The 26,164-nt window shown below is 37.0% G+C and overlaps 1 protein-coding gene across 1 annotated transcript in view; it reads left to right on the top strand.

Annotated features, from left to right (window-relative positions):
• Positions 1–26,164, top strand: part of Iqub (IQ motif and ubiquitin domain containing) — a 54,774-nt gene that overhangs the window by 5,886 nt on the left and 22,724 nt on the right. The window contains exons 3-7 of the mRNA XM_013019912.1: positions 1,821–1,982; positions 2,066–2,238; positions 2,442–2,597; positions 8,836–9,046; positions 19,401–19,576. Coding sequence (XP_012875366.1) covers positions 1,821–1,982; positions 2,066–2,238; positions 2,442–2,597; positions 8,836–9,046; positions 19,401–19,576 — 878 coding nt within the window. The remainder of the gene's footprint in view (positions 1–1,820; positions 1,983–2,065; positions 2,239–2,441; positions 2,598–8,835; positions 9,047–19,400; positions 19,577–26,164) is intronic.

Here is a 26,164-nt window from a genome sequence, read left to right on the forward strand (position 1 = left end):
TACTCAAGAGGCCACCCTGGGAAGAAAACTAAAAAAGATTCCTGTCTCTAATCAACTAGCAAAAAGCCAGTAGTGGAGGTGTGGATCAAGTGGTAGAGCATTAGCCTTGAGCACAAAAAATTCAAGTGAGCATTTGAAAATATTTTCTGAGTTTGCTGTATATTGATATATAATATCAGGTTTATTAATAGTTTGTGGATGATAGTAAAAAGCCATACTGAAGTTATATAGTCTTGTGTGATCAGATATAGTCTTCATACCTCTGATAGTAAATAAGACTAACAACTAAATTCTTGTTTTTATAGAATGTGCACAAACAAATCTTCATATTTTAGCTTATACAGATCTGTTACTGACTTATAAAAATGATAACAAAAGTATCCAGAAGGGAAACAATTCAATTTCAAAAAAAATTCATGATAGTCAATGTATACACTCTTAAATTTAAGATTTATTCAATAACTGATTTGATTTGGAAAACCAGGTCAAATGTAAACAATTAATAAGAATAGTGATGATGCATGCTGATTCTAATGATTAGTTTATTGAGTCCTTAGCAGATGTTAGAATTTCTATAAGAGGTCTGTCTTATCACTTAATCCATGTACTGTTCCTCTAGGGTAGGTAGTAGTATCACCATAATTATTGTTGTTGTTATTAGTTGTTTTTTTCAGAAAGAATCTAAAACTGAGGGAACCTCTGTGAAGTCATATGTCCAACATTTCAGTCTGAAAACCTCTGTGAAGTCACATGTGCACATTTCAGTCTGAACTGAAAAATTCTTAAAGACAAGGATTGTTTTATACAGCAAGGAGTTAAGCCAATGGAAACTGTACAAGTGGAAATATTTTCTACATGCACAGTCTGAACTGAAATGTGAGGGAATTAAAAACTGCTAGACATTAAATCAAAGCTGAAGTTCCACACTGGAGAGGAAAGAGCTTTCTACCTGGTGATACTTAAGATCTCTCTATCCTTTGCCCTTCCTTCCCTATGAGTACCAGGTATTCCACAGGGTAACACTTCATGTTAGTAGCAATAACAAGATCTCGATTCTATACCAGACATTCCTTAAGACAGATGCCAAGGGACATCGCTAGGCCTTGAGTTCAAACCTAAGAACTACCTGTCTCCCTCCTCCCTCCCCCCCAAAAGAGGGGGAAATCCTTAGTAGGGAACTTAGTAATTTAATGATCTGGGTTTCTATGAACTCCTTAAAATGAGCATATATATAGTTAGTCATTGCTATAGCTTATAGTACATCCTGGCAACTATAATTTAATAACCAGGTATTATATATTGTTGAGTACCAGAAGCTCATCCCTGTAATCTTAGCCACTTGTGAATCTGGGATCTGAGGATCGTGACTTGAAGCCAGCCCAGGCAGGAAAATCTGTGAAGCTCTCTTCTCCACTAAACTACAACATCAAAAAGGCCACAAGTGGAGTTGTGGCTAGTGGTAGAGTACTATCCTTGAGTAAAAGAAGCTCAAGGACAGAGCCCAGGCCCTGAGTTCATGCGGCAGGACTGGTACATGTATGTACTCTCCCATTTAAATTCCCCCCCAATATATTGTATAACTGAAAATTTCTAAGATAATACATTCTTAGTGTTCTCATCACAAAAGTGAGTAATGAATATATAAATTATTTTGATTTATTCATTCCTCATTGTGTACATGCATCAAAATACCACGTGTGCCATTTCAAATACACACAATTCTATTGCTCCATTAAAAGGAATGTCGACAAGAAGTAACCCTTTCTCTGTTAAAAAAAGAAAAAGAAAAACCACTTTAAATTTTCTTTCTTTTTTTTTAGGAAAAATTCTTAAAGACAAGGATTGTTTTATACAGCAAGGAGTTAAGCCAATGGAAACTGTACAAGTGGAAATATTTTCTACATGCACAGATATATTTCCAATCAAAAGAATAGAAGGATTGCAGCCATTTTCTAAAATCATTTCAGTCAGTGTTCAAACTGGTGAGCTATTTCTTGCCTTTCGGATGAAGCAGTTGAATCCCTTTGTAGCTGCATTTCATCCAGTCTTGGTTTTATCCCCATAGGCACTAATCAGTTCAAGGACATCACTGTGGAGTTAATAAAATCTGACTTCCACAAGCCATTCCTTGGTGGCTTTAGACATAAAATAACAGGAGTGGAATATCACAATGCTGGATCACAAACTGTGCCTAAAAAGATTCCCTATAAACCCAATCGGTTTTGTAGAGATACGCAGGTGAGTGTTTTCATATTTACATTTAGGTTTACATAATTATAAAATCAATAACTGCTATATACTTAGTGATTCTCTCAAATTAAATTCTCCTCACTGTGTGACAGTTAAGACTGTAAAAGAAAAATGGACTGTGTAGAAAAATATTCTCTTAAAAATATATGTATATGGTAGATTCTTTAAAAATTTTTAATACTTTGCTTTAGACAGTTACTGAGAAGAAGAGATTACAACAGACTACAAATACAACATCCACACAAATGACTAAGATCGGTGTGTATGTAGCAAATATGACAGATAAACTGGCCGTTCCAGGGCTATATTTTACAGCAGCACAATACCATCTTCAAAGGTTAAAGGCGGTAAGATTGCTTCCCGTTCCCTTCCCTTCCCTTCCCTCTTCCCCTCCCTTCCCTCTTCACCCTTCCCTTCCCTTTCCTTCCTTTCCCTTCCCCTCCCTTCCCTCTTCTCCCTTCCCTTCCCTTCCCTTCCCTTCCCTCTTCCCCTCCCTTCCCTCTTCACCCTTCCCTTCCCTTCCTTTCCCTTCCCTTCACTTCCCCTTCCTTTCCCTTCCCTTCCCTTTCCTGCTGGTACTGGAGCTTAAACTGACTCTTAAACTTAGGGCCTTGTGTTCTGGCTCAGAATTTTTGCTCACAGCTGATGTTCTGCCACTTAAGCCACACTTCCAGTAAGTACCAAGATAGCTTTTACTTGGGATGAACTCTGAAAGTTAAGTGAGTAATTCAGTGTATAATCCATTTGTTCGCTCTCTGTCTTTCTGTGTCTCTGTCTCTCTGTCTCTGTCTCTGTCTCTCTCTCTCTGTGTGTTCTCTAAGCTATATTAGACTGAGAAATAGTCTACTGGAGTGTGAGTCGCCTTTCACTCCTGCTGAAATACCTTTTATCTCCAGTATTCCCAGATCAGTAACTGATTCTTCCCTGATTCTTCTACACCTGATTCTTCCCATTCCTTTGAGAATCTCAAGTCCTTTGTGAGTTGTGGGTTGCCTTTGGCCATCAGTAGTCCCAGTACTTATGACCCTTACCCTTACTATTTCACAGTAGAAGCATATAGGTAATGTTTCAGAGTAATTGCACCCCAAATAGGAATCCAAGTCTATTTTCTCTTATGATAGCCACTCCAGCACTTATTTTATTGTTTATATGCTGTATCTTTTTTCACCTCCTTTTGTTCTCTTGTAGATAATAGGTATCTCTTAGTGTCATTTATCTTTGTATTTTTAATTGTAAAGATACTGTACAGGGGTTACAGTTACATGAGTAAGGTAATGCTCCTGTGGAGCATTGTTACCCCCTCCTTTGTTTTTAGTGTCATTTTTGTTTGGTTGGTAAAGATGACCCAAGAGCAGTGATTTAAATTATTTACACATATATATTAAGCAACTGGAAATTTGGAAGTAGACTGTTTTTCTAGCCTAATTATCCAACGATATTGAGAAGTGAACTTAAAGCCTATTGATTCTTTAACTTGAGGGAGATGTGTAACCCTGGGGCTAGTTTAAATCTGGTTTGATGAGTGCAAATTATTCCAGTCTGTTTAACTTCGTTAGACTAACCAAACAAGGGGAAAGATGAAGTTTTACAGAATGTGAGGGAAACTGAATTTTCGGTGGAAGTAGTCTCTATGGGTAGTCTTGATTCACAAAGAAGGCTGTGTGTAAGTGGATCCGCCTCAGGGTCTGGACTGGGAAGTGGATCACCGTCTGGTTCCCTCCGGAGCAAAGTTGAAAGGCTCGTCGATTGTTGTGTCTTCTCTGAAGTTCACTGAAGTTATACCTTGGTTGTAAATCAAGGCTGCTTTTCTGTCAAAGCGACTTGGATCCTTAAGGCAAGGGTGGGATGTCGCATTCTTACTGATCTCATTTCAAACAGCAACGTAGTTGACAGCTTATGAGCCTAGAGAACAAGGTTTCTTGGTAATAAGAGAATCATAGTCCTTCCAAGAATAACATTGCTATGACATTTCATAGTCATAGAGCATCCGTGGGAGAAATATTGTTTCCTGTTCCCTTTGTTAACTTTGTACCTGACTTAAGTAGCACCCGATTCCAGACTTTTCCCTGCTAATTTTTACTTTCTCACTGTATGTATTGAGTTTGGATGGTGGCTGTACAGTTGTATTCTGTCTTTCCAGCTCATGACTCTCCTCATGAATTTGTTACAATTCAGTGGTAAAATTTCTGACTACAAAGCACCATCAGGCCAGCCTTCTGCAAAGAAAGGAGAACAGTCAAGGGAGCATGTCTTAATGTGTACAGTGTTTAAAGGCTTCCCCCAAAGCTTTGCCCAATGACCTCCAATTACATCTTACTGGTCAGCCTAGTGTCACGTGACTATCCCTAGACAAAAGTTTGTGATAAATACATCTTCAAAGTAGCATGTTGCTCCTCAAAAATGTTGAGATTTTTCTTAGGAAGAGAAAGTAGTGAAGATGGGATATTAGGTAGAGAAATAGAGCTCCGGACACCACTTTCTAAACTCCAACAATAATAAAGGGATTTTTGTTTCTTTAGTGTATATATATATGTGTGTGTGTGTGTGTGTGTGTGTGTGTGTGTATGTATGTATGTAAGTACACACACACACACACACACACACATATACAAGGACAAAGAACACATGAGACTAGAAAAGAATAAATGTCAGCATGATGTCAGTTGTAAAACAGATGGACAAGTGTTAATTTTACTTAACTAGCAGAGAAGGTAAAATCTAAATGACTACCAAAGTGGATAGCATCAGTGGCCACAAAGATTTGTCCCACAGAATCTTGGAAAGTAAGTTGGAGGTTTTGTGAGAGGTAGAAGTGAGGAGTGAAGTATAAACAGGGAATAGTCAAAAGCCAGTATGGTGTAAACTTCCAATTAAGAAGTCTTTCTTTCTTCAGTGATTCATTTCTACTTGGGCCATGTTTGCTTTATTCTTTCTATGGCTTCTATAGTTTAATGCTTAGTATTTGGTTTAGAATTTCCTTGTTTTAGGCAGGATTATATTAGACATAAAGACTGGTTTATATGTACTTGATACTGTGATCTAATCTTGTTTTACTTAATCATTCTTGTTGATTTTTTATTCATTTATTGGCCTTTTCTCATTCTTAATCAGTTTGGTGAAACTTTTTCATCGTGTGAATCTTTCATAGTTTAGAGGTAAGCACCTTACCCATATTTTTTTTTATTGTAAAGATACTATACAGAGGGTTACAGTTACACGAGTGAGATAATGAGTACACTTCCTCTTGAACATTGTTACCCCCTCCATTGTTTTCCCCCTACCATCCCCTCCCTCCCTCCCTTCCCCGAGGTTCTTTTTTTTTTTTGATTGTGATTAAGTGATTACATAATTTCCAGAATTTCACAGTATTGTGGAATAATGATGCTTATTTAAAGTCACAAGTTCATTCTAACTTTCCTGGAGCAAATTGTCTATCACAGTCTGTAACATATAATGGTGTTCACATGTTATACACCATACATGTGATCAGCAGCATGGGGATATTTAGTAGTGGTTCGACCAGATGAGTCTTACCCATATTTTTCTAACAGTTGCTAATAAAACTTTTAAACATATCTTTGTTTTCTACCAAAATGTATGTCACTGGACTGTGTATTTCCTCCACAGACAACTGAAGGACCTTAACAGACTTTACCTCACATCTTCCACCATCATTCCTCTTATCTACTGAAGGAATTAGAATTATTTACTGTATAAGTACAATTGTAGATCATTGTTTTTACATACTTAAGATAGTACATGTCTGATATTAAAAAATATATTTAGCTTAATATGAAAATTTTCCTCATTGCTGTGATTTTTCCCTCTTCAATCTATTCTAACTGGAATACACCTCCAGTAATTCTTTCAGTTACTACATAGGAAGTAATACACTCAAATCCATACTAGTTAAACCTAATATGTGTGTTTTAGTTTGAGTTTAGGTCAAAATCAAACCAGAAATCTTTTTTCTGAATTACTTTGAAGTTCTAATAAATTGTGAATTGGATATCAATATGGTTCTCATTTTTTGTTTTCTCTTTCTAAAAGCTTTTAGAGTCCTTAATTTATCTGGTGTTCTGTAAGAGTGCGATGTATTTGAGGCTCAATAATAAACCTTTTGCACCTTTGAATTTTAGGACCTGTTTATTACCTATTGAGTAATTTCTGTACTCAACTTTCTTCATTTCCTCTGGAACTCCAAAGAGATATATTTTGGAATGTCTGGATAAATCTTTCATATTTCTAGTTTTTCCTCAAATCTTTCTAATTTTTAATGATCTTTACCTCTGTATTCTAAAATATATTCCTATATAACTTTTGCCTATTAATGCCTTCACCCATATATACATATACATATATGTTTGGATAGTTCTATGACTAATCATATCTGTAAATCTATTTGATCTATCAGATATGCATATCTGTTCTACAGATTAGGTAGATGACAACAACTATCTCTCTACTAACAATCATCCTCCCACTCAAGTTAACTTTTACCTGGATTCATGACATATTCAGTGACTCTATGTAACTAAGATCTGGACAATTTAAGAGGCAATGATGTGAGGTACATCTGAGTATTTTCTCTGCGAGAGTTCTTTTTACATCTTCCCTTTTCCTGGCTGGAAAATAATGGGAAGTAGACCAGCCATGTGGGACATCTAGGTAGTAAACAATTTTTTAACTATGGCAGAGTTTTCTTATGAGCTCTAAACTGCCTGTTCATACCTTGTTTACTACATGAGGTTAATAATGTGTCTGTTATTTAAATAATTATATTTTTGTTCCATTTATATATTTAACAAGGTTAAGAGCACCTAAGCTAATGTATAACATATTGACTTTTATACACATTTTAAAAAGTGAGAAATTTTGGTGGCCTTTTAATTGATTGCCTTATACCAATAGCTTTTTCTTTGCTCTAAAAATATTAACTACTTCTATTCTGACCTTGGGTTCTGACTTTGTTTTACTTTAGTAAAGTGGCCCTAAAACTTTATCTTCAGTATGGATCATTACCCACAATTCTGTGCTCCATACCAATTTCGGATTCAAGAATTCTGGCATGAGGCCCGAGAATTTACATTGCTGTTGATATAGGCTACCTCTCTTAGAAGAATGTGATTCTAGTAATTCTGCTTCAAAGTCATATCAGTTCTTTGTTGGAGGTCTTTTTATACTAATGGCTTTTTTCACATATTTGGCTATCCTTAAGTACTCACAGAAAACAGAGATTCTTAGTAGACAACATGCTAACAGCACAATATGCCAGAAACACAACCCTGTTGGTTTGACAGTATAACACTATCATCAGCCTTTGGGAATACTACTCACATTTTTCTAACATCAAATATTTCTGCCACTCTTTGCCTAAGTTGCTTTAGAGGTGCTCTCCCCTTTGCAATTTTTAAGTAGCTACCTGGTTAGTTGCTCACCTGGCTCATAGCATCCTCCAGTGTTGGGATTACATCAATTGGAGAGCCACTTCTTGTGTTTCATTAGGTGCAGAATTAGGTTACAGACTCCTCTGCCTTCAATTTACACAATCCACATCAAGTATGGAATCTTCTAGTTTCTGTTTCTTTGGAGGATCTCAAAAGTGCCTTCCAGTGTCTCTATTGATTCCTTCTCTACATATGCTCTCTGTAAATATCTGGCATTTGGGTGATAGAAAGAAATGTGTCAGTCACACAGGTTTGGTCTTCAATCTTGCAGTGACAGCTCTGCAGTTATTTATCATAAACCTTGCACCTATTTCATGAACTCTTTGATGGTGTAAGCAATGGCATACTACCAAATATATTACAGTTCATACAGTTTAATACTTATTTGCTTTAACCTCCCTTGTTATCTAAGTTGCCTCTGATTGTTTTCACACATATCTTACTGTGTTTAGGAGATGCAGTTTTGCTTGAAATATATGTTTATGCTTCCGGCAATTAATTTAGCTAGAGATAACTATTTGTGCCATACTGGGGCTTGAGCTCAGAGCTTGCTTGGCTTTTTAGCTCAGGCTAGCACTTTACCATTTGAACCACACCTTCACCCCCAGCCTTTTCCTGGTTAAATGGAGATAAAGAGTCTCCTGAACTTTTCTTCCTGGGCTGGTTTTGAAATGTGATGCTCAGATCTCAGATTCCCACTTAGCTAGGATTACAGGCGTGAGCCACTAGCACCCAGCCACACATTGCAGCCATTTTTGAGGGCAGGTACCAGCTTAGGCTCAGCACTTTCACGTACACTATCATTATCTTTATTTTACAGATGAGGATGAAAGAGCACAGAGATGTAAAGTAACTTAATCAACATCAGACTAGCAAGTAGAAGAGAGAAGACTGAAACCAAGTTTTACTTGAGTCTGTACATCATCCTAAGGGCTTACTGTAGATTTCAAAATGAAGGAGCACTGACATAATTTGTCCATGGATTTTGATTCTGTGTGTGTGTGTGTGTGTGTGTGTGACATAGAACTAAAACTACACTTTCAAAATTGTTTTATTGCTGAATTGGAACTGAAATAATCCTTGTGTCTTTCTTCATTTCATAGTCTGATCAACAACTTTTCATTTGTTTTACATTTAGGTGATAGTAATCCAGACTTACTATAGACGATGGCATGCTAAAGTCTATGTAGAGGGATTGAAAAGAGAGAAACAGGTGAGGCTGGATTGGGAAGTAGAGGAGCAACTAAGAAAGAAGAGAGAGAAAGAAGAATGGATACAATCAGACTACAATCGGAGGCATGATCCTAAACTAAACGAAGATTTTGAGCTTCTTTTTAATGCACTGGAACGTAAGTTAGACATGACATAGTCTTTGAAATAAAGTATTTAATTTTTTGAATCTTTTATTAATAAGAAAAACTTTTATTGAACACTAAGAAGATCTTATTATTTTAGGGAGCTGTCTTGGGAATCTGAACTAGAGAATTTAGAGGAATGAATAACATCTTACATCTGAGATGAGAATTAAGGCTGGCATGTAATTGGAAATGGTTTTATATTAACAATTAACAACAAACATCTTACATCTGAGATGAGAATTAAGGCTGGCATGTAATTGGAAATGGTTTTATATTAACAATTAACAATAAGTGTGCATATACAATGCTGTGTGAATTGCAAAGTTTAAGTGCACTAGTTCATTGGATCTTCATTCATGTGAGATAGAGAAAAAACTACCTCACCTGGTTTCTGAGGTTCTTGACAGTTTGTGAAGCTGGAGTAGAGCAGTTAGATCTCTCAATCCAGCATTCTGTCTATGAATGCTCTTTACAATGTGAAATTGGCACTGCCATGTGTGTGTGTGTGTGTGTGTGTGTGTGTGTGGTGGTACATAAGAGATAGAGAGAGAAAGAGGGGGGAGGCTTAATCAGAGGGCCTTACTGCTATCCATGAGCTTTTTCCTTTTTGTGTTCTATCCCTTGAACCAAAGTTCTAGTTCCAGCTTTTTGCTGGTTCATTGGAGATAAGAGTCTCATGGACTTTCCTGGGCTTCAAATGTGACCCTTAGATCTCAGACTCCATACATAGTAGCTAGAATTAACAGTGTTAGCCACAGGTACCTGGTGGCAATGCCTTTTTAAGGCTGCTCTAATGTTAATGCCATATAACTATACCTTGATACATCCACGGGATGTATAGTAGTGATTGATAAATTGAAAGCTTCAGTTTGGACAAGACAAGAACTCTTTATTCAGAGCAATAGATAAAGTATCCCTTTCTTGGAGCTCTTTCCTTATTGTCCATTTTTAAATCTTAGAATAAATATTCCCCTAATCAAAGGGTTTTTTTTTCTAAGTAACAATAGAATTCAGATATCCTATAGTCATCCAAGTGTCAAGATAGATACATATGTGAAACTATTCCATGGTAAATGCTTATTTACAGAATTTCTATGTTAAAGTAAAACATATTTTATGTGAATCCAGACATGGTTTTTCCTGAGAAAACAAAAAAACAGAACAAATGAAATTTCTTACACAAGAACCATCTCTCTGTTTTTCCCAGTGCATCCCAAAATTATAAATTAAAGCTTAGTACAATAATTTTTTTTGTTGTAGTTGAAATCTGGTCCACAAACTCAACGATTTATATTCCTTTCTATTTAATATAGTTTTTTTTTTTTCTGTTCACATTTGTAACTCCAGTCCTTGAGACTGCTGCCCTCTTGTGGCAAATAGTGACAATTGTAGTTTAAATCTTTTTTTAAAAAAAATTTTTATCAGTTGTGGGGCTTGAACTCTGGGCGTGGGTGCTGTCCCTCAGCTCTTAAGCTTAAGGCGAGTGTTCTACGACTTGAGCCACAGCACCACTTCCTAAATCCTTTTTTTTTTTTTGGGTCCGGTCATGGGGCCTGAACTCTGGGCCTGGGCGCTGTCCCTCAGCTCTTTAGCTCAAGGCTAGCGCTCTACCACTTGAGCCACAGCGCCACTTCTGGCTTTTTTCGTTTTGCTTATGTGGTGCGGAGGAATTGAACCCAGGGCCTCATGCATGCAAGGAAAGCACTCTACCACTGAGCCACCTTCCCAGCCCCAACCACTTCCTAAATCTTAATTCATGATACAAAGCTTGAATATTAAAAACAAGAGCAGTTAGGAATAGTGATATATATATATCTGTAATCTGAGTAAACAGCAGTCTGAGGCAGGAGGATTGTGAGTTCAATGCCAGGCTGGGTTACATAGTGAGAACCTGCTCAAAAAAAGCTACATATATTATTCGGAATAAAGATCCCATGTTAGGATTTTTTTTTTTTTTTGTGGAATTGAGGCTTGAACTCAGGGCTTCAAGTATGTTTTATCAGGTGCTTTATCACTGAGCCTATGAGCACCTCCAGCTCATTTTTGCACCAGTGCTTTTGAGGTAGAGTCTGACTTTCCACAGGGACATTTGCACTGTCTGGGAGCTGCCTATTTTAGGCTTCTCATGGTAGCTGAATGACAAGCACTTTCTGCCATATTTTTCTGATGTGATAGGGCTTCATGAACTTTTCTGCATTCGCTGACTTGAACTATGGTCCTCCCAATCTCATTCTCCCAGGTAGTTAGATTACGGGAGTAAAGCACCTGTCCTCCACTTGTGTCTGGCTTTTAAAATTCAATATGGTGTCATGAGCTTCATCTATGGTATCATGTATAGTTTAACTTGGTTCATAGTTATTTCCAAAGACTATGTCACTGCATGAATATAGCACAGTCTATTCATTTTACGGTGAATCTTTCCAAGCTTTCCCTCTAACTCTGCCCCATTTTGGCAAACACAAGCATGTTTTGGTGAAGATATGTAGGTCAATCTTGGGTGTAAATCTAGGACCTTAGTGGGTAATTTTTTTTTCAGAGATGGTTCTGGTTTATAGCCCTGCAGGAGATATGAAGGTTTGAATTACCCCATCATCCTGACTCACATTTGGCACTTGCAGTTTTCTGGAGTGTGTTCATGACTAAAACCTGCCTGATGATTGACTCCACATCCAGTAGGTGAGCTCACAGGATTTCAGCGTCAGTGTGAGGCAACCCCTCTTACTCATAAAAAGTTTTGCTTAGAAATGAGGCAAGCATTCTTGGTCCAGGCAAGAAGATTAAAGACACAGAAAGGGTTAGGAGAGAGGATTTGAAGAGGTCGAAGTGGCTTCTGTAGAGGGAACTATTGCTGTGCTTTTGAGTGACAGGCCGTGAGGGTTGTGATATTGGTTGACTACACGCCTGTTGAGAAAAAATTCAAGACAGCCTTTTTTGGGAACTTTGAAATAAGTTTCTTTGGGAAACATGGAAGATGAGGACCTAAACCTTGCCCAAGATTGTAGATTGGGGACTGACTCCAATAAGAAACTAGAGATCTAACAGAAAACTAGATCACTTTGAGATTTTGCTATAAACTGAGACGTACATCACTCCTAGATTTTTTTTTTTTTTTTGCGTAGAGGTATCTAATTGTCTTTACCAAACCAAGACTACACAATATAGAGAACAAGAGTAGGAAGAGGTCCTCTCACATCCTGTCCAAAAGGCCTACCTGTAGACATGACAAGGTTTTTGTCAGAAATAAGTAGATCCTTGTGGAGTGGCTGTCGGGAGGGGCTGTCTCTGTTGGTCAATGGGACTTGAAGGAAGGAGAGGTCAGTTCAAAAGCCCTTGGAGTGAGTGTGAATTGCCTGTTAGGTTTTAAGCATGGGAATCTCTCTAGCCAACAAACTGCATTGAGATTTGTGTCTTAATAACATTCAGACAATAGAATTCAAGTATCTCTTGGGCTCTAGAGTCTATTCTGTTTATCTGTCTTTGCCCTTCCCTTTCCTTTTCCTCACTTTCTCTCTCTGTGTATGTATGCTTGTGTGTGTGTGTGTGTGCCAGTGTCAGTGTCAGTGTGTGTATGAAATGTTAAGATTGTTTTTAAGTGCAAAGTCTTGAGTTCATTCTCCAGTACCACCATATAATACATATAGATACATATGGCAATTGTATTTAATGACACAATAGGGCTGTCGTGGTATCTTTACTACTGCTACCTAAATTCCTAATATTGGTATTTTTTCTTTTTTTCAGATCAATATAGCTCAGATTTATCATTTTTCTTTTCTACTGACTTTTTGTTTTATATTTCCTTTATTTCTAATATTATTTTTTATCCTATTAATATTTTGCTTGGTTTTGGTTAGTTTGCTTTTTTTTTCTAGTTCTAAGATGAAAGTAGGGTCATTGGTCTGAGGTCTTCCTTTCTAATACAGGTGTTTCTTCCTAGATTAGCTACACTGCCAAATTCTGCTATGTTGAGTTTTAACTTTATTTCAGTTTAAAATACATTATGGTTACTCCTTTGATTCTGAAGATTATTTAAAGTATGTTTTTTTCAGATATTCTTTTTTAATAACTTTAATTTTATTTTTTTATTGTGAAAATACTGTACAGAGGGGTTACAATTACATGGGCAAGATAATGAGTACATTTCTTGTCAAACATTGCAGCCCCCTCCTTTGTTTCCCCTTCCCATCCATTCCCATCCTCCCCCAGCCCCCCCCCACCCAATCCTCCCCGCTTCCCCCCCCGCACCAAAGTTGTAAAGTTCATTTTTCAACATAACGTCTTGTACATCTCATTGTTGCAATGAGTCCACCTGTATCCCTATTTAAACAATTTGTTTTTCCCCTTCCCCTCCACAAATTATACGGACATCAAATACAGTGAAAGCAGGGGTTATACTGTGGGGGAGGGACATACAAAGCAACAAAGAAATAATCTTATAAATGTGTTAGAAACAATCGCATGGAAGAAAAGAAACATTTGAATATATATTTTAGGGTTTATTTCCCTAACATCACCTTATCTGACTAAAGTATGTTTTTTATATCTATCAATTATGAGGAGAAGAAGGGTATTGACTTCTCAGGTCATGATGGTGGATCTTTCTGTTTTTCTCATCAGTTCTGCCAGATTCTGTTATTTGACTATCTCTTTTTAGATGCATAAATATTTAAGGTTGCTTTTAATTCTCTTATTGCTTATAATATTCTTATTCTTGTGGGAATAAACTTTGTCTGATATTAATATAACATTTCAGTCTTCCTTCCTCTTTTTCCTTCCTTCATTTCTACTTTCCCTCCTTCCTTCCTTAATTCCTTTCTTCTATCCTTTTCTCCCTCCTTCCCTTGCTCCCTCTCTCTTTCATATATTTCTCTCTCTTCATTCTTGTCTGATGTAACATTATTTTCTATATAGTTCTAGAAACTGATAGATCAGACACTAAGTCATTTTGTTCAGCTGTTTCTGAACAGCTGTTTCTGTAATTTTCCCCCTTTCCTTGTTAATATTTGGAACTTAGTATTTTTCTACTACTGTCCCTTAACAATAGTTTTACTATTGCAACCTAATGGAGAGTTTCATCTATTTTAATTTCTTAAAATAAAATGTAAGGTGATGTACAGAGGGATCACAGTTACATAAGTCAGGAAATTAGTATGTTTCTTTTTGAACAGTGTGACTCTATCTTATTTTCTCCGTTTCTTCACTCCTGAGTCTTATTCACTAGACGCTATGTTGAAAATGAGTTATTTTATTTTATTTTATTTTTGGGTCCGGCCGTGGGGCCTGAACTCTGGGCCTAGGCGCTGTCCCTCAGCTCTTCAGCTCAAGGCTAGCACTCTACCACTTGAGCCACAGTGCCACTTCTGACTTTTTTCTTTTTGCTTATGTGGCTGAGGAATTGAACCCCGAGCCTCAAGCATGCAAGGCAAGCTCTACCATAGAGCCACCTTCCCAGCCCCGAAAATGAGTTATTTTAATTTCTAATTACCCTAGGTAGGTTGCTTTCCTCTTAAATGGTATAGTAATGATTAATGGAAGTGAAAAACCTGATTACATATGAAAGTAAGTGTATTCAAACATACATTTTTGTGTATAATTCCAGATTTTCCAAGGATATGTATTTTTTACAACAGAACAGTACAGAACAGCTCTTAGAGATTTCCAGAATAGCTTAAATAATGACTTGCTGGACTAAATATATTATAGATTCTAAACCTTTCTCTATGAAACTGGAAATTAAAGTGGTCATACCAATATTGAGAACTTTTTATTTGCTTCTTGGTAACATCTAGATGATTGTGTGAGATAAATACTTTGGTATTATTTCTGCAACTAAGCAATGTTTCTTTTTATTCATGAACTGCCTTTTGTTATATGGATTTTGTCATATTTCATGAAGTTCTTTTGGTTTGTAAAGCAGCTTTTAAATAACAAGCTCATCAATCATAAATTTCCTGGACAAAATAATTTAGCTCTTAAATTACAATCCTTTTGCTGAACATAATTTATTTTAAATTTACAAATTCTCTTTCTGGAGTGATCAAACTATACAGTGTTTGAATAATATATTCCTGATGAAAGAGTAGATTCTTATAAGGAATGAAACTGGCAGATTGACCCAGCAGAAAGATTTCAAGTTGAATTTTAAAAGGACAAAGATATAAACCTGTGAAGACCAGATATTGTGAAAAATTGTGGTTAAACAAAAGAGCCAAACAAACACTTTGTCTTCAAATGTTTATCTCTCAATTCACTGAGACTTTTTTTAAAATAAACCTGCAATTTTCATAGAAAACAAGTAGGTTTTCTAACGATATCCTTTTATATAAATATAAATTTATATAATTCTGAAATGCTCCTGCAATGGATCATGTCTGGAATATAAATGAGAAGAGTACATGTCTCTGAATCATATCTAGTAGGACAAAGGGACATGGTTTTATAACATGAAGAGATCTATCCAAAGGAAGTCTATAAACCTGCTGGTGGAAATGATGGTTTTGGGTGATTATGAATGAAAAGAAAGCCAGAAATTCTGTTTCTGTGGAAGGATTTAATGTCTATCCAATTAGGGAGGGGGAAGGAAACATGTTAGTTCCTTCAAAAAGGGGCCGTGTCATTCTCATTTTTATATGTGGTAGAGAATTTTGTAGAGTTCCTTTCACATAATAATTGCTCATAAGTGGTTGAGTGCTTTGACATGACAAAGAAATGACAGAATTTTGGCAGGTATAACAACTGCAACAAGGAAACAGATTTTTAAAACTCAGAAAAAATAGGTTCAATTCTGTGGTCCGAACACTGTTCACAAAACTGTAAAATATCACATTGACAATATAATAATAAATTATCCCCATGTAGAAAGAAAGATTTATATAACCAATTAAGTAAATAGCCCTCTATTACTGATCAGTATATATTAAAAGGTCTGTGTACAATTGAAATAATAATAATTGTGTGTGTGTGTGTGTGTGTGTGTGTGTGTGTGTGTGTGTGCACATGCACACGTGCTAATCCTGGGGGCTTGAACTCAGGGCTTGAGTACTGTCTCTGGGCTTTTTTTCTGCTCAAGACTAGCACTCTACCACTTGGGCCACAGACTGATGGTTAATTAGAGATAAGGGTCTCATAGATTTTACTGACTGGGCCAGTTTTGAACTGAATCTCAACCTCCTGAGTAGGTAGGATTATTGGTATGAGAACCAGTGCCCATTGAGAGCATTTTTTTTTTTATCAGTCATGGGGGTTTGAACTCTGGGCCTGGGTGCTTTCCCTCAGCTCTTCAGCTCAAGGCAAGCGCTCTACCACCTGAGCCACAGCATCACTTCCAGCTTTTTCTGCTTATGTGGTGTTGAGGAATTGAACCAAGGGCCTCATACATGCAAAGCAAGCACTCTACCACTGAGCCACATTTCCGACCCAGAGAGCATGGTTTTTGACAGGCAGGATTGTAGTGGTTAGGAGCATGAGCTGCAGAGCTAGACTGACAAGGTTTGAGTCTTGGCTACACCACTTGGATAAGTTACATACATTCTCTTTTTCTTAATTTCCTTTTCTGTTAAGTGAGGAATAGTAGCATGTACTTCTTTGGCTTGCCAGGAGATGAAATGATTTCATATGCATGAAGCACTGGGAACAGGGCTGGCACATAGTAAGCAGTACTACATGATATTTCTGATTATTTTATTGAATAATTAAAAAAGAGGAGCTTAGGAATTGAGAAGAAAGGAGATAGAAGTAAATACGTACAGCAGTTAGAAAAGATTTTTCCCCTAGTGAAGCCATAGATCAAAAAAGATAGTTAAGAGAACTATACAATGTATCTATCAGGACAGCAGAGAGGGAGACTTCTGTAAAGAAGAGAATTGGTTTAGTCAGACCGGAGCATTTAGTATAATCTGCTTTGGTGCATTATGATCCTGATTCTGGAGAGAGTTTTTTGAGAGAAGCTAAAGCAGTTTAACCCTCTGTGGATGGAGTGCAAGGCCAGAGGATGATCAGATCTTTAAAACTAAGGTTACTGCTACATGAGGAACACCTGACAAAAAAGAATTGTGATTTGGGACACTTCATGTGTTTGTTCAAAATTGCTCTTGGTAATATTGAAGGAGTCAGGAAGAAGGGGAGCTGCTCCCCTTTGGCAGGAAGTTCCAATGATCACTCAGTGGTTAACTGTTGAAAATATTGCAGGCTTTCCCCCTTGGTAGTGGGGTTTGAACTCACAGTCCCACACTTGTTTGCTTGCTTGCTTAGCTGGTGCTTTACTACTTGAGCCACACCTTCAATCCTGTTGTTTTTGCTGGCCTCAAAATGCCATCCTCTAGATCTGAGCCACCTAAGTGGCTAAGATAATGGATGTGAGTCACAGGGACTTTGCAATGTTATTGGGTTTTTACAAACCTATTCTATTTTCAACAGAAAATATATAAATATGACCATTTCATATTTTAAATATGACTATTAAGCTTCAGTTTGTATCTTTCTTCCTGCTTCCTTAATTTTTTTTCTGTACTTTTTGCACAAACCATCATAGTTATTATTTTCTACAGTGACTTATAATGTCAGGAATTCTCCTTAAAGATTTTTGAATACTGTCTTAAGTCCAAGTAAATGCCTAAATAGCCACTAGTAGCCCTTTCTCTACCCTTAGTTATTTAAATTTAAATGTATTATCTGCTGCAATGCTGTTTCTGAGACAACACAATAGTAATTTGGGGAACATTTGTGCACATGTCTGACAATGTCTTCCTTTTTATTCAGGAGCCACAGAATAACTAGTAGAAAATCCTCAGGGTTTTAGCAGAAGGGTCCAATTCCTTTCTAACTTCTAGTGTTGTTTCAATCATTACTTTCCTTCCTCCTTTCATATTTCCTATAATATTTTAGTCAGGACATAGGAGAAGGGGGTTGAGAGATTGTACAGAAGCCTTTACCTTGGCAGAAGCTCAATATGCCACATTTTGAGAGGATCTTGAGCCACACAGGAGAGGAAATGATGTCAAATGGTAGCAATGTAAGAAGTGTAAGTGTTTATTTCTTGAAAAGAGAAGGTATAAATGGGATGTGACATAAGTGGCAAGGTGACCCTAGAAGTTGACTTTGTAAATGAATACCAAACCAAGGGGAGCCAAGGAACCCTGTCCAAGCTACTGAGAAGAAGATTTTTTTTTAGATGTAGACTGAACAAGTTAATATCTAAGGTTATTTTCAGCCTAACATTACTGGTAATATACACAAGGTTAGCATCTTTGAAATGTGAGATGGACAAGTTTTCCTTCATAAGTTTAGTATGTATGACAAGTTGAATGGTACACTGGTTAAGATAAATATACCTGAGATCCAAAATTCTGATTCACTTAAATTTCAAATATGGCCTTGTAATCTATGTTTTTATAATACAGATAAATTTTGAGAATATGATATTACTTTATAGGTAGGATGAGTGCATTAAAATATTCATTTGTGGTTTGGTCTTGTGGTTCAGGGGACACCATCTTTATTGATACCAATCAAGATTTAAAATATAAATGTTATGATGTAATGCATTTGAGTTCAGAGTAAATGTGATTATTTTGGCAATGTATGGTACTATAATTGAGGGTTTTATAAAAAAAAAGGAGAGAAAGTGATACCTAAATGATTGAGGGTAATCACTAAGCTCAACATTTCTACATAAAACTGTCTTCAGGGAAACAGATAGTAATAAGTGAAAAACAAAGGAGAGAGGGAAGAGAGAGAGGCAAAGAAAGTCTGATGGAGATGATCTTTGACACAGAAATTGAGAGATTCAAGGAAAAAATGTGGGGTATGGGAGAATCACAAGTTGATAAACTCTCAAGAATGCTAAATCAGCCCAGTGGCCAGCTCTGATTTAACTGACCACAGAAAAGCACATTGTTCTTCTGGTATAGCCCCTCCCTGATACTCTCACGGCTCCTGGTCATTAAGAGCTTTGCCAACAGAGGCTAGCAGCAGATCTGATGAACTGGAACCATCAACTACTTCTGTTTCTTTTGACAAATGCTATCCAGAAGGGAGATATAAGCAGTGCACATCCAGGGCAACCCCATAACCCAAGCCACCCCTTTCCCCCACTGCTGGGGAGTGTATAAACATACTTGGAGCCACACTTGTGTTGGTTTAATTCTACTTTTATTGCTTAAGTCTCTCAGAGTCCTATTTTTCCATGTCTATGTATCAAGTATATCGTATGAATGATTCTATCCCTGTATATTTTTTTTTAAAAAACTGACTCAAAAATAAAATACTCTGTCAGAATATAATGGTAAAAATGCTTTGTAAAGATGTGGCACTTTAAAAACTCAATTCTTCCTTTTTATTCCTGTAGTCTGGCGGCAAGAAGAACTTGCACGCATTAACCAATATTTCACTGGAGCTGAAAGGAAAGCTTATTTGTGCGAACTTTTGGACAAAGAGACCCAGCTAATTGCTTCCATTGGGAGACATAGAGACCTTGCTTATAAAGAGAGACAGGAAGCAGGCATACAAGATTTTCTCAATAAGGTTAGTGAAGTAACTGTTATTTAAACACAAATGTATGATGAAGTAAAAAAACACTGAACAACGATCTGAAAAAGAGACCTATCCTATATCATAAACATTTATAAGAATTTTCTTGAACATTTTGATAATGTGTATATATTTAAATTAAACATACTTATTAGTTTGATACACCTGTAGATTAGAATAGAGATTGACAAGAAACATGAAATTAGCACATCCTTTACTAGAGGGATTAGTTCATGAAGAGAAGATAGAGACATCTTCCCTGTGACTTCCTTTATTTAGATTTAGGCCAGTTGCATGGATTGCATGAGTTCAACAGTCTGATAAAATGCAGAGAATTAAAGTTACAGGGTGTCTTGGTCTGAGGTGCTCTGTATGGAACGTAACCTAGGGAAATAGCTAGAGATGACAGTAGTGTTGCTTTGGCTCACTGCAGCTTAACTGACTGGAAATTTCTGACAGAAAAAAATATGATTATTGAAAAGCATGAAAACATGCAATTGGGTGGGGGGGGGCCCTGCAGTAATTACTCTTTTGTGGTTAAACTGCCTGTTTGATATTGAATATCCTGTTTCTATGGTAACAATTTTCTTTTTAGAAACTTGGTCTTTCTGAACAATGAGAAGCCAAGGCATCCAGAAGAAAAGCATGAAGGTCTCCAAGCTATTTAGTGATCCTACTTCTATGATGCTTATTTGTTCTTAAACATGTATTTTAATACTTTAAATATTTTCCTCAGCTTATTTACATACCTTCCTTTTTGATCCCAGTTTCTTTTTGGTTTTAACTATGGTTCTGAGTTCTAGGTCAGAAGTTTAGGACTCCTCACTGTCAGCACTTTTTGGGTGTCCCAAGTTATACCTCGAGTATCAGGGCAACCCGAAGCCGTATCATCTCACTCTCGGTCACTTCTTTCACCTCCTAACTGATTTCTGAACTCCTACTCCTACATGACCTTTTTCTATGGGTATTTTGTTGTCAACCAATTGTATAGATAGAAACCTGGATGGTATTCTTTTTTATTTTTTCCTTTATTATTTATTTATTTTAATTAGCTATCTGTCTACTGTGTATTATCTTAATGTTTTACTTCTTTTCATTGGCTGTCATGAAGTGACAGTGCCATGACAGATTGGCCACTTTGTCTATATCAAATAGGCCATCCAGGCCAAGATTAGAGCCACATATAATTCTAGTTTTGTCAGAATTCCTTGGGGTCTTCCTGGAGCATGGAAGGATGAAGGCTTCTGAGGATCTACAGTCGGGCTGTTCCCTTCTATTGCCTCCCTCCCCTCTCTTTGGTGAAGGTCATGAGATAGGACTTTCTTTTTCATGTGAGTGTGAGGGTGCTTGTGCTTGAGCATGCATGTATATATGTATGAGAGAGTCAAACACAGAAAGAGATTGGCACTGATTTAATTGAGTCTGTATTTCTTTCTCATCTGGATTACCTTGTTTCTAAAGCAGACTCTTGCCTGCAGCCTTGCTTCTCTTCTTCCTTCCTCTATCTTCCATACCAGTACCATAAAGACATCACTGAGGACACCTCTGACTCTGCCCCTCTGCACGTCCCTGAAGGAACAGGGGTTTTCACTGTGTCTTCTCTGCGCACTTTACTCATCACTTTGACCATCCTCTTTCCCTGCACCATCCCCTATTGCATCCACTGTACTCTATTATGTCTTAAGGAAGACCATTCACTTTTGAGGCGTTTGTATCTGGAGTTGCCACCACACAGAATATCTTCCCTCTTTCCCTAGTAGTGAGTCACTTATTGAAACAAACTTCTATAGAGGACCCACTGATTTTCCTGCATTTGCCTGTACTATTTGCTCTTATAACACTCTGTATCACCCCTTATTTTTGTCTTTATTTTTTTATTGCCTCTAATTACTTCCTAGATTCTGAATTTGGTAAGGTAGTATCCTCAAATCTTAGCACATCAGTTATTCCAGAGTGTCAAAAATACTTGTGGGGGAAGGCAGGGAGGAAAATAAGGGGCAGAAATAATGGTATGAAATTTTATATTATATTTGAAACATCATCAAGAGATTAGGTAGATACTTAAATTGTTGAATTTCTTAATTCTGAGATAAAGGAATCTCCTGGAGAGGAGCCATAATTTTCATAATTATAAGTTGCTCCATCAATGGGAAAGGTGTTTCCATGTGTCCGTTTACCTCACCCAGGACAACATGTGTGTTTCAAAGATCTGGAAGCTTCTAAGTACCCATGGGCAAGGAAGATGGGTAGCACCTGTCTTTCCTTATTTTATTTATATTTATTTTAAGTTAAAAATATCTTTAAGTAGTTGTACAAAGGAGTTATTATTTAACAAATCAGTTTGTGAACACAATGCACTTGGATCAGTGTCACCCCTTTCAACACTCTCATTGATCTCTCCCAGCCCACCTCTTTCCTCACACTTCTTAATTTTGTAGGGTATATATTGAATTTTTAAAATTACATTCTCTCCTTTTTTCTCTTCTTCATTATTCTATGCCTTTCCCCTTGACACCACCCCACTCACCCCTCTTGAGTAGCTACTTCTTGGTATAATGGTGTATACACCATTTGATTCTCCCTTGAATCTACAATTTCAGTTAATATATTGGTATATATTTGCATACCCACTCAATGTATTTACTTATAAGTTTTCAAGCTAAATTTGGCTTCCGTATATAAGGGAAAACATGCATTCTTTGTCTCTTGGGGCAGATTTTTTCCCTAGATATTGCCATTTCTTTACAAATAGTATGATATCATTCTTTCTAATAGATGAGGAAAATTCCATTATACATATATCTATATATCTATATCTATATATATCACATTTTCTTGATCCATTCATCCACTGAGAGGCATCTAGATGATTCTATACCTTGGCTATGGTGAATAGTGCTGCAACAAACATGGTTGTGTTGATAGCTTTACTGTATCCTGGCTTGTAATTTTTTGGGTAAATGCCTAGGAGTAGAATTGCTGGATCACTGGATAGTTCTTTTTTGATTTTTTGAGGAAACTCCATACAGCTTTCCAGAATGGTTGAACAAGTTTACATTTTTACCAACAGTCTGTTAGAGTGCCTTTAGGACCTTTCCCTCATGCTACCAGATTACTTTCTATTTCCTAGTTCTACTATAAGTTCTATTTTTTTGTGAATACTTATAAAATATTCACTCTTCTTCATGCCAACACCCTTTTTGAAATTGTATATGCTGAGAGAGTACATAAAGGGAAACCATACTCAATAGATAAATATGACATTGTAAACAGTTGCTCACCATTACCTTTTCTCATGAAATACAGCATGCTGAGGGACAACAGAAAAATAAGATGGACAAATTTTGTTCATAAGATTTCTTATGAGGAAGGAAGATGTGTCTTAAAATTTCTTTTCCTAAATACTTTAAAAAGTTGTTGAAGCTGGGCGCTGATGGCTCATGTATGTAATCCTAACTGTTCAGGAGGCTGAGATCTGAGGATCATGCTTCAAAGCCAGCCCAGGCAGGAAAGTCCATGAGACTCATCTCCAATAAGCCATCAGAAAGTGGGAAGTGGCACTGTGGCTCAAGTGGTAGAGCACTTGCCTTGAGCTGAAGAGCACAGGGACAGCCTCCAAGCCCAGAGTTCAAGCCCCGTGACCAAAAAAACCAAAAAAACCAAAACAAACAACCCCCCCCAACCAACCAACCAACAAAAACAATAGAAAAACCAAACAAACAAGAAAAAAGTTCTCGAGGGAGTGCTAGAATATGAGATATTGAAAAATTCGGAGTATAGGAAGAATTGCCATGAGTCAGAATGGCAGGGTGTGGGGAGCGGCTGAGTGGTGTATTTGACAAAAATGAAAATGAGAGAAGAGGCATCTCGGAGACAGTGAGGTACAAAGTGACTTTTTGTGACAGAATTCAAAATTAAATAAGTATGTTGTTAAACAAATGAAATATTAAATGGAAGATTGTTTTGTTTTTTAAAGACAGCCAGACACTCAGAGACTCAGGACAATGACTTTAAGACCAGGCTAATGCCTGATACCACACACAGAAAATAAGAAGATGTAACCGTTAGCCACAAAAACTCGTGGAAATTCACAGGAAGGCTTTTTGTGGGTTACGGATTTTAGAATTAGACTTCTAAATGGACAGACTCACCTAGATCATAAATCAGTGAACCTCACCTGTCCCTAAGCTAATTTCAGGGGCATTTGATGCTAGGAAAATAGGGAGATTTTTACCTTAATTGTGGCCACAGTTTCATACTTGGTCATGAAAATCACACCAGAGAATGGAATAACAAATATACTAGGACAATCCTTAGTGTAATTTCATAGTCTAATTAGTATCATCTTTGTAAATATTGTGGATCTTTGACTTTTAGCCTGCATCTAACCCATTGTAGTAAGTTAAAAAATTGTTGTCTCTTTATACACAATCATTTTTTATGTACCTTTGTGTACATGCTATACTAGACATCTAGAAAACAAGATAAATAGCATAGACTAAATATCTATGTAAGCTGTATTCTTTATGTCCATCTACTTCCCATACCCCATGCAGGCATTACCTTTATTACCTTTAATAGTCAGGGGGAATCAGTGATGACTTTTATAGGTATTGATTAAAGCAAATTATTATCCTCCTTTTTCTTAATTCTTGAGGAAAACAGTAGTTTATCATGAATCCCAGCAGCTAGCTAAGGCCATAGATCTTTCAGATATCAAAACTAATATCCAATCAGAGTCATAGTGCAAACTTTATAATCTCCATTAACAGCATAGTCTATAGATATTTAAAATGCTTATATTGTTTCCTAAACTTAGAAATAACTTTGGAGACTATTACTTTAGGTTTAGTTTAAATTCATTGAGTCTAAATACTGCTTAGTCAATGGAACCAATATTTCCCTTTTTTTATCTTCTTCTGAATCTAGAATTTCTCTGAATACTGAGCCATGTGATTTTGAGTTTGTCCAAGAAATTGGTCTAATAAGTAAGAGTAGTTTCTATGATAAGTTCTCATTGTTAATATGAAGGCTTACTACTAAAGAGTTTTGTAGCATTAAATAGTTTGTAGTTTTAATACATTAAATATTGAGTTCCAAAGGTATCAAATATTAAAAATTCTCGAAATAACAGAGGTACAGCAAGTTAGGTTAAGAAATCTGAATGAGAAGTCATCAGCTGCTTTCTTTCCCTTTCTTTTTTTTTTTTTCTCTGTCGTGGGGCTTAAACTCTGGGTCTGGGTGCTGTCCCTCAGCTTTTCAGCTCAAGGCTAGCACTTTACCACTTGAGCCACAGTGCCACTTCTGACTTTTTCTGCTTACATGGTGCTGAAGAATTGAACCCAGGGCTTCATGCATGCAAGGCAAACACTCTACCACTGAGCCAACTTCCTACCCCCCATCAGCTGCTTTCTAATATACCTTGGATGCTCTTGGTTTTTTTTTTTTTTTGTCAGTCGTGGGGCTTGAACTCTGGGCCTGGGCCTGGGTGCTGTCCCTCAGTTCTTCAGCTCAAGGCAAGTGCTCTACCACTTGAGCTACAGCGCCACTTCCGGTTTTCTGGTGGTTTATTGGAGATAGGAGTCTCACGGTCTCTCCTGCCCAGGCTGGCTTTGAACCACAATCCTCAGATCTCAGCATCCCAAGTAGCTAGGATTACAGGCGTGAGCCACCAGCGCCCAAATCTTGTAAAGAAAAGATTTAAATTTCTTTTAAGAGGTTTCCTTTAGAGCCAAGGTAATTTATTTCTCTGATATACCAGTTCTCACAGTCATAAGCTTAAACACCTACAGTTCAGTTAGGCACTGGTGGCTCATGCCTATAATCCTAGCTACTCAGGAGGCTGAGAACTGAGGATCACAATTCAAAATCATCCCAGGCAAAAAAGTCTGTGAGATTCTTATCTCCAATTAACCACCAGTAGCTAAATGGGATTTATTACACTCCTATTTTCTGAAGCAATTTAAAGGCATGATTGCTGAAAATCTCTTATGATAGCCAAAGCATTCAAAGGAAAAAGGAAGTAGGAAAGCGAAATAAGCAAAGTTGACATTTTCCTGCATCAGAGTGAAAAACATACCTTAGGGCTTGAAATCAAAGAAGCTTCTCCTTGAAGACCAAACTATCAGTGTTGGCAGAAATACATCCATGTATAAAAACAGCTTTGCTGAACAGATTTCTAAAAAGAAAAAATCTACTGCATGGCTGCCCTAGGGACGTGGAGTTTTCAATCTAATATTCTTTGATGATATCATTCAGTTTTTTCTAACATACTAACTTGATTGCTTTTCAGGTTTCATCTTAGGGACTGACTTTTTTTTTCTTCCTGAGTCAAGTGCTTTACAAGCCACTCTGAATTACCTGTTATCAACAGTTATGAACTATAGTCACAGTTTTTTTTTGCTGTTTAGTTTTTTCTAACTCTTTATGTATTCTTTTTTTTAATTTAATTTAATTTTATTTGTGAACATACTGTACAGAGGGGTTACAATTACATGGGCAGGATAATGCGTACATGTCTTACCAAGCATTGCAGCCTCCTCCTTTGGTTTATCCTTCACATCCCTTCCCAGCCTCCCCCCT

The sequence above is a fragment of the Dipodomys ordii genome, unplaced genomic scaffold, assembly GCF_000151885.1.
Source record: "Dipodomys ordii isolate 6190 unplaced genomic scaffold, Dord_2.0 Scaffold48, whole genome shotgun sequence".
Classification (NCBI taxonomy): Eukaryota; Metazoa; Chordata; class Mammalia; order Rodentia; family Heteromyidae; genus Dipodomys; species Dipodomys ordii.